Below are 14,978 nucleotides of genomic sequence, written 5' to 3' on the forward strand. Positions count from 1 at the left end.
CCACTGCAGACGTTATCATAAGCAGGTGTCCGGGTTACCTGCTTGATTTGTTACATGCAGTATACTACACAATTTTTTGTGTGTGTGGCTTTCTTTTTTTCAAAAAGTGAGACGGTAGGATAAAAGATTTTGTTATTCATGGTTCAGGTCATTAAAATAAATCTCCATTCATTGTATGTGGTTATCAAGAATACTAAACAATTCACTGGGAATCTAGTCGTACCTAAATAAATAGATCTACTTGGGGGAAAAAAATGGTACATTCACAATGAGTAATGCTGTAACAGTTCTGGTTTTGTTTGAGATTTTGTAGGGATCCAGACCTTGCAACTTCAAAGAATATACCCAATTTGTATATAAGTTTTCAGGACTTAGATGTGGGTCATACAGTGTAGTAGATAACAATGAAGATAATTTATTTAAGCTTCCACTATTGCAACAAATTCCGTTTATTGGAAGGACTCAGTTGCCACTTAAAATGATTTTCAATTTTGTTACTGTAGTCTGATTTCTAAGTAAAATGGGAAAATATTTTTCATCATTTTTTTTTAATACTGATTTCTATGTTGCTGGGCTGGGTTATCAAAAATACTACGTTCTGCTGGCAAGGATAACGTTTTATATTAGAACTGTGTTCTGTGCTGTCCCCACTGAGTTCTTCCTCCTGAGTCTTTTCTACTCTGAATCAAAAAAGCCATGCCTTGCACTAGCATTAGACTTATATAAAAGCTTCCTGTATGTTAATTTCTTTAATGGCACAAAGCTGGAGATAATTTCTCTTTCCTATATTGCAGTACAAAGTATGGTATATATTGTATATTTCAGTCTGTACAATTGATGTTCCATATATATTTTTCAATACTTAAGCCATGGCCTTTATAGGAAATGAAACAATAGAACTAATTTGTTTATTTTACACTTTTTTACTTTCAGAAATTAGCACCTGGAGTTAGTCAATTTGCTTACACCTGTGTACAAGACCATCCTATCTGGACTAACCAACAGTTTTGGGAAACAACCTTTTATAGCAATGTACAGAATCAAGTTCGTTCCCTCTACCTTACAGCCAAAGATGACAACCATGCAGTACAGATGAGACAAAAGGTAAGAGAATATATTGAAGTAAATAGCAAGGTAATTTTTTTAATTCACATTTTAATTGTTTCCTAAGTTATACAGAGTTAAGGAATGATTTCTGCAATGTTATGAATTTTGGTGGGGTTTTTTTTAGTAACAGAAAAATAATAAAAATGTACAGTTGTCTACAAAACATTATAATTTGATGTCAGTTTTTACATTTTTCCAATAAGCATCCAACTCCAACATGTGAAAATGTGAATGTTTCAACTGGTCTGGAAAGTATTTATGATAAAAGTTTACCTCACCTGAACATTCTAGGAATTTGGACAATACGATCGAGCACTGAGCTGCATGTTATTTCTCATTATGATTTATGCTTGTTCTTATGTGAGCTAAATGAATAAGCTAACAAGAGCAGGTATATTAAAATCAGTAAACCACTGTGAAGAAAAACCATAAACCAAATTGAGTGTAGTCATTGGCTTTTTCTTTTTTAGTGAATATATAATTTAAATAACTGAAGAATATTCACAAGCAATTAAATAAATAAACTTTTGACTAAATGTGAGTTTTTAAATTTTTTAATTGAAGTTTTTAGCTTCATTATTTCTTCTATGTCTTCATTATTTATTTTTATGTCTTCCAGGAGAAAAATTGTGTAGGTCCAGGCCAGGATAAGACAGCAATGGACTTGGCTGCTGAGCAGTTGCGTTTATGGCCAACTCTTAATAAACAAATGCAGCAGGAGCTAGTCCAAAATGAGGAAAGCACAGTTTTCAGTCAGGCAATTCATTTTGCTAACCTCATGGTCTACCTGCTAGTACCACTGGATACAAGTAAGAACAAGTTATTGAGAACATCAGCAACTGGTGACTGGGAGAGTGGAAGCAACAGTATTGTCACAAACAGGTGGGTCTAAATACCAGAATATTTCAGTGTCTTCACTTCTTTTCAAATAAATTAATAAAGAGAGCGTAAGTCTGACATGATTTTCTTAAATAACACAACTTAATCTGGAGTAATTTACCACAATAAAGGAAGGTAAAAATTTTATTGTCTCAGTAAGAACTTATAATCTATTAACACCAAATGTTGAAGAGAAACAATAGGGTATAATGACAGAGAAGACAGCAGCCCAAAACTACTGTTAGTTTTTATATAACTTGAAAAAAATACAGTATATGAACCTAAAATCAAGAAAGCATTTGTATAACACCCGTAAAATCACAGTTTCTGTGCAACAGCTGCAAGGAAGAAGGGCACTGAGGTCACAAAAAGCAAGAAGGCTAAGCTACTGTTGCAAAGGTTAACCTACTAAGGAGACAGGAGGAGTGTAGCATGCAAATCCAGGACATTTCATAACAAGTCTTCTGCCCTCTCTTCTTATTGTCCTCATTACCATCTATGATCTATCAGAATTGCCACCTGATAAACTGTAGAACACTATGTGAGAACACTGACATCAAGTAAAGGATAAGACTGATATCAGTATCAAACTCTCCATGGCTGCTGACTTATGCAGACTAAACACCTCTAAACTCAGGCAGGAGGGTTGGACTAGATGATCTCTAAAGGTTCCTTTCCAACCCCTACCATTCTATGATTCTATGATTGGGACGTGCTCAATACAGGTTATGGTATGTGTTGCAATGTATTAATCTGTTCCTTATTATTATACTGGGCATTTTTAGATGTTCAAAGTTCATTTCCCACTGGGTGCAAATAATGTATTAACTCTATGAAGAGAAGATGCAGAGCTCACTTCTAAACAGCACTTTTTCCTCTTGTGGGCTTGTCTGTGCTGTACTCATGGAGGGGAGGTTCTCCTTTGTCAACATCCATGCGCTTCAGATAGTATTTATGACAGTGAAAAGAAGATGTAATTGTGGAACCACATATGCTTTCAGCGGGGTTTATGCATCGTAACTAGAAAAAACACCACATCTAGATCTAGATATGTATCATATGTGCATCAGTTAAATGTTTCAGACTTGAAATGTCTTTTATTTATGTCTATAGTATTGCAGGCAGTGTTGCAGAGAGTTACGACACTGAAAGTGGATTTGAGGACTCTGAGAACAATGACGTTGCAAACGCAGTTGTGCGCTTCATCACTAGATTTATTGACAAGGTTTGCACAGAGAGTGGAGTTACACAGGATCACATCAAGGGTCTTCATTGTATGATACCAGGTAAGAATTGTGACCAAAAAGTTGTTTGAAGACTTTCTTTTTTCTTTCTAGTGAGAGAAATGCACTTTTTAGCATGTTGCTTTCAGTGACATTAGAAAGTTAGATTTTTTTCTAGTCTGTAATTGCTGTCGAATTTCAAGTAGTTATTCCCTTGATGTTTCAATTTGAGAATTTCAGAATGTTGGGGTTTCAATTAGATTGCAACTCTCATATCTAGTGAGACTTCATTTTATGGTATTACTGCTTTCCAGGCATTGTAGCAATGCACATAGAGACCTTGGAGGCTGTCCATCGTGAGAGTAGACGGCTCCCACCAATACAGAAGGCAAGTTATGAAATATATTTGTATTCTTTACAAGTATTAGAATCATGCAATTTGGTCATCTTTTTTTCTCCTCTCATAATGTTAGGAGGAAACATCAAAACAGTGAAAGAAAATTTCCACCAGTGATAAATAAAGTGCTTGGCTTTGGTCTCGTGAAATATGAACTTATGAAAGTAGTAGAGCCAAACTTCTGATCAAAAACAAGCCGTTGTGTGCCCATTCTTTTTTGAAATGCATTTCTTTTAGTTGAGTCCAGACTCCATCTCCCTTCTTTGGACTCCATCTCATAACAATTTTGTTTTGAAGCTTTTTAAGCCAAATATTAAAACTAGGCTGAGTTATGACACTGATATTGCCATTACACTTACACTATCATTTATTTGCATCAGCCCAAAATTCTACGACCAACTTTACTGCCAGGAGAAGAATTTGTTTGTGAAGGCCTCCGTGTGCTACTGGATCCTGATGGCAGAGAGGAAGCTACAGGAGGACTACTTGGAGGTCCTCACATCCTCCCTGCTGAAGGAGCTTTGTTCCTTACCACTTACAGAATTATATTTAAAGGCACTCCTCATGATCAGCTGGGTAAGAAAAAATAAACAGTGATGATTGTGGTCCTTCAGATAGGAAGGACTTTGAGCTGACCTATCCACCTATTCAAGCATCAACATCAAGATGTATATACCTCACTACAATTTTTCACATTTACCATATAAGAGTAGTCTCTTAATGTAGGTTGTTGTTGCTAGATATGACAATGATAGATTTTGATTTTGCATTTAACTTAACTAGAACTTACTTTATTCGAATTAGGCTATAGATGCGAAATGTTTGTTCATTCCTGTGTGTCAGTAGATATTTATTTAGAGTACTGTTTTCAGTAATTTATGTAATATAAAATCATAGTATGAACTTAGGAGAAAGTTCAGTAGTCACCATGGTATTAAGGGTTTTTATGGACTACCTAAAGTTGGAGACAGAATGTAAGGACATCCCTGACCATACTTCAGCAATTTTCATAGATATTTGAATGGACCAGAGGTTTAGTATCTTGATATCTCAGTTTCATCTGTAAAGTCCCTCTACTCTGCCCTGGTGAGGCCTCATCTGGAGTACTGTGTCCAGTTCTGGGCTCCTCAGCTCAAGAGGGATAGGGAAGTGCTGGAGAGAATCCAGTGCAGGGCCACCAAGATGATCAGGGGTATGGAACATCTTTCATACGAGCAAAGGCTGCAGGAGCTGGGGCTGTTTAGTCTAGAGAAGAGGAGATTGAGGGGAGATCTTATTAACATTTATAAATATCTAAAGGGTGGGTGTCACGAGGTTGGGACATCCCTTTTTTCTGTAGTAGCTAGCAACAGGACAAGGGGTAATGGGATGAAGCTGCAACACAAAAAGTTCCACTTAAACATAAGAAAAAACTGTTTCACTCTGAGGCTGACGGAGCAGTGGCACAGGCTGCCCACAGGGGTTGTGGAGTCTCCTTCCTTGGAGGTCTTCAAGACCTGCCTGGACATGTTCCTATGCGACCTGATCTAGGTAACCCTGCTTCTGCAGGGGGATTGGACTAGATGATCTGTAAAAGTCCCTTCCAACCCCTACCATTCTATGATTCTGTGAAAGTTGAAACTACTTTACAGAATGCTTGTAAGCTTCACCAGTAAAAGAGAACATTTATACACTCTGAGATCTACAGCTTTTCATTATACAGGTGTTTTTAGCCACTGAAAGTGTGTTAAATGAAAAATATTCCTGAGTTAATATTCTCCCTAAGATGGTTATTAATAATTTCAGAATTCTTTTTAATATACTCTTCTGAATTATACATTTTCTTGTTTTTACATCTGCCCTTTCTAAGAAGATTGTCATTCAGAAATAGAAATTTATTGTGGAAAATTCAAGGTTATATGTAAATATATCAATGTATATCATTCATTGTTTTTAAGTTGTATAATGCAATTTGAAATTTGAGTAAGCTTGAAACTGTTTCTTCACCCTGTACCAACCTATATTTTGGGCTTGTGTTTCCATTATGTAGAAAGACTCATAAGCAATGAAAATATTCTTTTCCAGATGGAATTCAACAGAAATATGGATTACAAATGATAACTTTGAGAGTTTAGCAGATTTTCAAGTATCTTGCCTGAAATTAGTGCTGTACCATTGTTTTCATGTTGCTTTGTACATACTCATTCCTGTCTGTTCAAAGTATAATGTGACAAAACTAGATCTGATTCTGTCATATAACAAGTATCTGTAAATACAATTTTGTGGTCCTCAGTTGGAGAGCAAACGGTGATCCGGAGCTTTCCTATTGCGTCCGTTACGAAGGAGAAGAAGATCACTATCCAGAACCAGCTGCAGCAGAGTATGCAGGAAGGACTGCAGATCACTTCAGCTACCTTTCAGGTAAAAGGATGTTTTGTGAAAATTTGTATGACAGTACAGTCATCTCAAAATACTTCTGAGCTGCATGTTGTCCTGGTGTTTGTGAGGACATCCGTTTTCTGATCTGTAAAGCCAATAGAGAATTCAGCCCTCTCATAGAAACCTGGTGTTTCTTGGCCAGGTTGATATTTACATAGAGTTGCCATTTCAGTATTTGATTTCTTTCACTGCATTCCTCACCTTTTTGTTGTAGGTCTAATAAAGGGTTATTTTGGGTCCAACATATTTTAAGGAGAGTAACTAGAGGCCTAGGCAGGCCAGTAGGAGCATGCTTTCTCCTCCAGTTACGTGGAATGAAGATGAAAAAGTTATAAATGCTGCTTTCTTCTCTAGATTTGTTACATTGCCAGCTTTCTGTAAAAATCCATGGCAAAAAGTCATCTTATGTCTCACATGGAAGCTGCACTTCCAGAACTATTTAGTGTACCCAACACTAGCCAGAATCAATGAACCTCTGTATAGCTTGTATAGATTCTGGTAGTCTCCTGTCTTCTGCACAAATCCTGGTAGTTTCCTGTCTGTAGGATGCCCTTCAGTGTGTTCAGCAGAAGCATGTACTACAGGATGATTGGCAGGATTGGACTTCTGAAAATTAGGAATCATGAAATCTGGGAAATCTTCCCTAAATGTTTCTTCTTGGTGGTAGTTGTAACTGTGGTCAAACCCTAAGAGATGGAAAGTTGAAGGCAAAGAATTTTATGTCATGAATTGAAAGTAGACTGCAGCACTTAAGATAGGAAATATTTTCTAGGATTGTTTAACTGGAGAAGTCTGTTTTCATTAAGAACAATAACTCTAGCATTTGAAAACATAATGAAATAGATTATTATAATTTTTACTAGTTCCTTACAATAATGGACATTATTTAGCAAAGCGTCCTTCAATGCCATATTCAAAATCATAAGATTAGGAGTACAAGTGAGTAAAACAGCTGAAAGATACTTGTTTGTGTGGACTTTTGAGAGGACTTCATGGGGACTTTTATTTTGTTTAGCATATTTTTGTGTTAGGTTATGAGAACAAAAACAAGCAGCAGTTTACTTTCTGTTTCCTTTGTAACAGATAGAGTTCTCTGCATTATGAAATAGTCCATCCTCTTTGTTTATTAATTATGACTTCTAAAAGATTTTGGCTACAGTTAATACTTTAAAATTTCAGATCAGTGTAACCTCTAAAGATTGAAGAACTCCTTTCAAGGAGGTCCTAGAACAACAGAGTTATTAGTCATTTGGAAAGTATTTACAAAACAAGTGGAATTTAAAAAAGCAATGATGAAATCCACCTTCTAGACGGCAAACAAAAGACACTGAGAAGGTGAATAGATATGCACTCAGAAATGATGCTTGAGGATATTTCTTTGTTGGCTTTTCCACATTCTTAAAGTTCTTTCAGGCCCTTTTCCGGATTCCTTATTTTCTCTCTCGGTTCCCTTCACCACTCCCATGCCACCAAATCACTGACTGTTACTGCTGGTTTATCTTATTCCACAAAACCTTTCAAAAGGCATTTTCAGTGGAGTGGATGGATCAGTGTTGAATAGCATTAGTTTGTTTTTAAGGGTTGGATTTCACTACTACATTTTTTTTCATAGCAGTTTTCTGCGCTTTGCAAGGTAAGGTAAAAATTGGAATGACTCAGTAATGGAAATGTAATGGTTGTGACGTATCAATGTTGAAATTGTTGGTTTGATGAGTCTTTGAAATGCGTTACCAAACTTAGTTCTCAGTATATGGGCAGAGCTGGCAGAATATTCCCAAGCTGAGCTGTCCCATGTGACTAGTATTTGAACCGTTGTAGGCATCTTAGTTCCAGCACTGCTACCTGGATTTACCAAAATACTTTGTGTTTGATGTTAAGAGAATTCCAGATGATTCTTAGTCCAAATACCTTAGCATTAGGACATAAATGTAAAAATCTAGTTAAAAAATTAGTAAGCTGTGTAATATCTCTCAAAATCAGTAAGATACATGTACATATACTTTTATTTTTTTCAATGGACGTAGTACTGCATGAGTATGGGAATGTTGCTAATATATATTAGGATATTTCATATTCTTTAACTCTGTATTTTTTTTCCCAGTTTCTAACATGTCATGTCTTTAATGTGCAGTTAATTAAAGTAGCATTTGATGAAGAAGTCAGTCCTGAAGTGGTGGAAATATTTAAGAAACAGCTAATGAAGTTCCGTTATCCTCAGTCTATCTTCAGCACTTTTGCATTTGCAGCTGGGCAAACAGCACCACAAATAATTTTACCAAAACAAAAAGAAAAGAACACTTCATTCCGGTATAGTCGTCATTCTTCTTTTATTACTTGTGTGTCTCGTTTAGTATTAATCAAATACCTTGAACAATCTGACAGCTTTCCAGTAATGCAGATCATTCAAGCAGCTTTCAAGAAAGTCAAAAGAACTGATTGCTATTCTGCATCTTATATTTACTGAATAAAAGGAAGATTAGTATATTATGCATGTCCATTTGTTATCCAAATTACTGGCCGCAATAGATTTGAACAAGCATCTTACTGCATTTTGAAACACGTACATTGTAAGTAGCATCTTAGCTATGCAAACTATGCCAACGTAAAAAACAGTTTTCTTATGTATTACTGTATAAGTTAATAACCTAATGTGGTGAGTTAGAATTTTACCCTTAATGCAGTCTGTACAGCTGTCCCAGTGTTTTTTAATCTAGAGTTTGAGCTTTGAGTTCTCTTCTGAAATTTATTGTACACGTTAATTTTTACTAGACTAGCTGGATCATTAGCCTGTTCCAGTGGTAGTTCCTGTGATTGATATTGCATTGTTGACACAGGAAAGCTGAATCCCAAGCTTGTCATAGAATCCTAAAACTGTAATGTAATTTCTGTCTTTCCTGCCTTTATTTTGTCAACTTTGTAGATTTATCACATTGCTGATACAAAATACAAATATCTAAAGAGAGATGATAGGTGCTTATTCTTTACCATTGGACATATTAAACACAAATTTATCTCAAAAGAATAAAATTGGTGTTTAAAAATACAACATAAGAAGTCATTTTTTCTGGACATGATTTTTTTTTTCTTTTGTATTAAATGAAAAATTGGGAAATACTTTGTGTTTGTGTAAGTGGGTTCGTCATAAAATTTTATATGTGCATTTGAGGAGAATCATATGTATCTTTCTAAGTATTTATATTGCTGTGAATTTATAGTACCTTCTCAAAAAGCATTGTAAAAGGAGCAAAACGTGCTGGGAAGATGACAATTGGACGGCAGTATTTATTAAAGAAGAAGACAGGCACAATAGTGGAAGAAAGAGGGAATCGCCCGGGCTGGAATGAAGATGATGATATCTCTGGTAATAGTTAAACATTTTTTTCCATGTTGGTTGACAAGTCTTGTCCTATTATGCTTCCATTCCAACATAGTGACTAAAAAGTGACTTCAAGAAGAAATTGTGAGTCTTCCTAGACAGGAAAGAGAAAAGTTTCCAATGCATACTTTGTGTTTTCTTCTGTGATGATGAAGCAAAGGAGGAAGTTGACTTCATTCATCAAGAAAGCAAAAGACTAGATAATTATTTTTTAATTATTGTATTGCATATGGTATCTTTCAACCAGTTTTTACATGATAACAGTGTAGATGAAACAGCACAGAAGCATGTTATAGCTTCCATTTATCTTTAGAAATCATGACATCTGCAATTAGTCTGTGATGAGAAAGCAGTAATTGGTGAGATTCAAGCAAGAGCAAATACTACGGGAGACGTGAGCAGATGTGGAAGTGGCAAATGATTTCTGAAAGCAGCAGAAGTCTTTGCTACTGAAAATACCATTTCCCAAAATTTGGTTTAACACATTCGGGGACAGAAGGTAGACAGTGATTTGGGCACTTTGTATAGTTGGTGTAGTGGTGTGGAGTTTGACTGTCTTCCAAATACTTCTTTTCCTACCATGTGCTGCTGTCAGTATATCCTTATCTGGACCAGTGCTAATTTATAATAAACCACTAGAGGGAACCAGATTCTCCTGTACATAAACAGGTATTGTTTTGTCATACCATTCTTTCTTTTTTTGTTAAAAAAAAAAAAAAATAAAGCATTTCTGATAACAAAAATATCAAACACTAATAGTATCTTCAAAACATCAAACATACCAAATGCCTTTTGGTCAGTGAGCAAGGCAACTTATGTGGCTTATGAGCAGATATATAAAGTTGTCTGAAGCGGGACTGTGTTACTGCACTATCTCTCTCATCTCCAAAATGGAAGAAAGCCATTCCAGGAAAGCTAAAAAATATCAATTCTCTTCTTTCATTTTTGATGAAAGTGGTGGGAAAAATGCAAGAAGAAAGGATGAAATATCAAATGTCTTTACAGTGCTGAAAAAATAAGTTCTTAATGGAACTTCCATCATCTTCCTTAAGTTCTGAATTAGTATGCATTCAGATGTGCACAAAGCACAATCATATCTGTGTGCTCATATTTCTCTTGACAATGAAGAGATGTTAAGAGTTTTTGTGTTGCTGATGTACAAAACAGTTATATTTTTCCATGGCCACAGGTGTTATAGAAACATTAATGGTATTCACTTTTTTCCTTCTGTAACAATATCATAAATATATAAATTGAGAGGCTTCCTACCTGCTGCTTTCCAGACATTTTGACTGTGAACATGTAAGGTTGTCAAAGTGTGAACATGCTTTTCTCTCCACACTGGACCAACTCTTCAGGTACAGTCAACTGACAACAGTAGTAGCTCCTTGCTTCTGACAAAGTATAAAGAGCCATAGGAAATTTGCTATTTAATCACTGCAATGTATTTTATACTGACCGCTCTGAATGACTTTTTGTTTGCAAGTCTCAAAAACTAAAGTATAGGAAATTATGCAGCTGTATCAACAATGAGGCAAATGGGACCTATCTGCAGCAGGTGATACATTGTCTTAAAAAGAGAAACATTAAAGACAGGGTTGGAAGGAACTTCAGGAGATCATCTACTACATCTCTCTGTCCAAGGCAAGATCAACATACTTAATCTGTTCCTCATAGATGTTTACCTAAATTTTTTTAGAAGTTTTCAAAAAAGAACGTTCCACAACTCCAGGCAATTTGTACTAGTGCTTTAACCATCCTTAATGCTTGAGAAAAACAAGCAACTTCCTGATGCTCAGGCTGAAGCATTTTCTTGCCACAATTTAAAGGTTTCATTTTTATACTGCCATCATATACATGTAGAGACAATTCCCTTCATTCCGATGGCAGTGCTCAGTGTCGTTATGGACTACTGTAATAATTCTTTTTTCTTTTCTGGATATTAAATGTCTGCAGTTCTTTCAGTTTTTTCTTTATTAGTCCTGATCATCTTCATTGCTCTTTTCTCAGTCCTCTTTAGCTGATCTACTTGTAATTTGCAATGTGATTTCCAAAACTGGGTACAGTACTCTAGTTATTAGTTGTTGCTAATGGACACCTAATTTGTCTCCATCTCCTTCCCATCTTTTTATTTTCAGAGTTTAGAATCTCATTACTAATGTATTTTCTTTCATACTGGTGTGTTCCATAAAAGAGGAGACAGTATTGTCTCAGAAATAGTGAAATAGATGGGTTATCTATCTTCTTTTCAAAATCAAGTGTTCTAAAAAATCCATTTTAAACTTCACAGTGCAAAACATTGTCTCCCCCTACATGTTAGTTACACTGATATGAGCTCTCATAATCTCTAGCTTTTTATGCACAAGAAAACACTTTGCAAGTTCTGGTTACTGATGTGTCTACTTTATGAGAGAAAAATGCATATAGAAGAGATTCTCTTAGAAAATGAACCCTCATCTTGCCTGAGTCAGTTGTGGCTTTCCATTCAAAACTATTATAAATACCAAGTTTCTGTATGCTCATAATTAAAATTACTTGTAAAATTCATTTGTTTCTTATTAGTGCACTTCGAACTTGTAAATATTTTATAACTTCTTTCTTACCATGACAAATCCAACACCACAGAAAAGAAGAGGAGATATCCACAGGATGAAACTCTTTATTTAGGTCAAATAGAGAATTGTTGGTTGTGTCTGATGAGCTGCAGCAGCAATAAAATTATTCATTTAGCTTTTATGCTAAGATGACCAAAAAAAAATTATATGACTCCTCTTGCTGCCAATTCTGAATGTTTTAATTGTATCATAATTTTTATTTTTAAAAACTATTTTAATTTCCAACTGTATAAAGTCATGCTTTAAATTCAAATCCTTATATAATTTTCAGTGCCTCTTCCATGAAGAAATCCTTCCCCTCATATGCACATATTTCAGTGTTTGAGGTGGTTGCAAGTAACAGATACATGCTGTGAACAGTAAATCTGCTTTCAGAGGTATTTGGAAATAGTTGGAAGTGTCAATAGCAGGCAGGTGGCAGGTTTTGTACGGAGACCTTGCTTGACTTGAATTTCAGTGTAGTTTGAACTTATGGTTTTTTATCTCTCATGGTTAAAGTTCTTTCTGCTTTGGAAAGTGCAACTGATGTGCATGGCTGAAGAAAGCGGCTGTTTGACATTGAAACTGAGACATTAAGAAACTGACAGTCATCCATTGTGAAATTGTGACACAGAAACTTTTTTTTATTTGACAAAGCCTTAAAAAGATTGTTTAAAGATAGCTTAAAAGAATTGTGCCATCCGTTTTATCTTAGATGCTTAATGAATTTGTGTGCACGTTTCATGATTCTGTTTTGTGTACGTCTTTGTATAGTAGTTGTGAGTTTAACAGGTGTTCATAAATTGTTGAAACAAATACTCTCTGCCTTCATCTCAGTTCAGATGAATAAGAGAGAGAACTTTTTCCAGCATTTTAGTGAGAGACTTCTCAACCAATGCAGTCTCAAGTGCAGTAGGTAACTATGCAATCTATTCAAGTTTCCTGACTAAAATGTTATTTTCATAGAATGGTAGGGGTTGGAAGGGGCCTTTAGAGATCATCTAGTCCAACCCCTCTGCAGGAGCAGGTTCACCTAGATCAGGTCGCACAGTAACACAGCCAGGCAGGTCTTGAAGACCTCCAAGGAAGGAGACTCCACACCCTCCCTGGACAGCCTGTGCCAGGGCTCCCTCACCCTCACAGTAAAATAGCTTTTTCTTATGTTTAAATGGAGCTTTTTGTGTTCCATATTCATCCCATTACCCCTTATCCTGTTGCTAGCTAGTATAGAAAAAAGTCATACCCCAATCTCCTGACATCCACCATTTATATACTTGTAAATATTAATGAGATCCCCCCTCAGTCTCCTCTTCTCTTGACTAAACAGCTTCAGTTAGAATCATAGAATGGCAGTTCCCTCAGCCTTTCCTGGTAAGAAAAATGCTCCAGTCCCCTGATAATCTTGCTTAAAGTTTCTATGAACTGTGGGTTGAATGTATTAGTTCATGTCATTTGTCATGTACTGTAACATAAACTTAATTTTGTTCAGAAGAAAATGGCATCATTTTCCATGTAACTTCTGGCTTCCTCAGTAGGAATTAAAAATTCCTCAATTTTTAAATTTAGTTTCAGATGACAGTGAGCTGCACACGAGTGGTACCCTAAAAGCATCAGAAAAATCAACGATGGAGCAGTTAGTAGAAAGAGCCTGTTTCAGAGACTATCAACGTTTGGGATTAGGGACCATCAGTAGCAACTCTTCTCGCTCAAAAACAGAATACTTAAGAATAACTGCACTGAACAGGATGTATTCACTTTGCAGGAGGTGAGTTTACCAATTCGGTTGAGTAATTGAAAATAAAGATGACATAACACACATACCACATGACGCATCCGTTTAAGCAACTGAGAAAGTTTTTGTCTACAGTAAGAGTATGCAACCAGTGACCTTGAAGCTATTTGTGTTCCATTCAGAGATTTGTCTTCTGGTGCCTGCATATGTATTCAGAAGTTTCAGAGAGACTGCCAGCAGTGATAGCTGCAAGTGAGCCTTCAGAGCTGCCCCAGAAGCTCTGTGAAACAACAGCAAGTCTTCCTTTCTAGGTTCTTTCTGTAGCCCATGGACTGAGAATGCCCCTGTGGCTGTTGCAGGAGACTAACCTACATACTCAGAATTTTCATTTTGAAGGAGTTTCACTCTCTTGGCTTTCTACACTGATGTCTAAATCATTAGGCTATTTTTCATCTTTCTGACTTAGCCAACAAAGTTAGCTGAAAGAACTCACTCTCGCTAAGATTTGTGTAACTTGCTGTGTTGGTACTGGAAATTCTAATGATATAAATATTATTATAATAGCACTGTGATTTTTTTCATATCATAATTATTAATAATATAACAGTTGCTTATAAAATCTGTTTTCTTCCTAAATAAAAAACAAGCCTTGAAAGCAATTCTACATAACCACTTTCTTCAAATGAAAATGTTTTATATTGAATTCATGAAGGTCTCTACTTCTAAGAGTTTGTCGTGTTGAAAGTCACGTGCTATGTTTTAACACATGAATGTTAGTAACTCCTCTTTTGTTTTGAAAAGTGTACTACTACTAGCTACATTTTTTTTTATGCAAAAAACATATCTACAGGAGTCATATCAGCAAATCATTTGAATTCTCAAATGCCAATTTTGGCTAGTCATTGCTTTCATTATGGATAATGGAATTGCCAGTTCTTCGTGGAAGATGGACACACAAGAAAAATGTTAGATCTTATTTTCTGAGTTATCCCAAGTAACAGAGTGATAACTGGTTTTGTTGAATCACCACAGAGCACAATGCAGATGAAGGCATCAAATCTGTACATTTTTGTTCAGCTTTGAACATTATGCAGAATACTCTTTCGTCCCCTAAAATCACTGTTTTTTTATATTCTGTAAGATGTTTTATAACATGTAATTAATATCTGAATTGTTTACAAATCTCAGGATGTAAATACTTATCTATTGGCATATTGTTTCAGTTATTGTTATTTAAGAAGTAGACCATAAA

General features: G+C 35.7%; 1 protein-coding gene across 6 annotated transcripts in view; it reads left to right on the forward strand.

The window, feature by feature from the left end:
- The window catches only part of SBF2 (SET binding factor 2), a 241,978-nt gene that overhangs the window by 190,749 nt on the left and 36,251 nt on the right, over positions 1-14,978 (forward strand). For all 6 annotated transcript variants that reach the window (XM_061999218.1, XM_061999221.1, XM_061999222.1 and 3 more), the window contains exons 18-26: positions 934-1,104; positions 1,727-1,989; positions 3,100-3,272; positions 3,524-3,597; positions 3,987-4,182; positions 5,879-6,006; positions 8,156-8,331; positions 9,240-9,385; positions 13,561-13,759. In XM_061999218.1, the coding sequence (XP_061855202.1) occupies positions 934-1,104; positions 1,727-1,989; positions 3,100-3,272; positions 3,524-3,597; positions 3,987-4,182; positions 5,879-6,006; positions 8,156-8,331; positions 9,240-9,385; positions 13,561-13,759 (1,526 nt within the window). The remainder of the gene's footprint in view (positions 1-933; positions 1,105-1,726; positions 1,990-3,099; positions 3,273-3,523; positions 3,598-3,986; positions 4,183-5,878; positions 6,007-8,155; positions 8,332-9,239; positions 9,386-13,560; positions 13,760-14,978) is intronic.

The sequence above is a fragment of the Colius striatus genome, chromosome 7, assembly GCF_028858725.1.
Source record: "Colius striatus isolate bColStr4 chromosome 7, bColStr4.1.hap1, whole genome shotgun sequence".
Taxonomy (NCBI): Eukaryota; Metazoa; Chordata; class Aves; order Coliiformes; family Coliidae; genus Colius; species Colius striatus.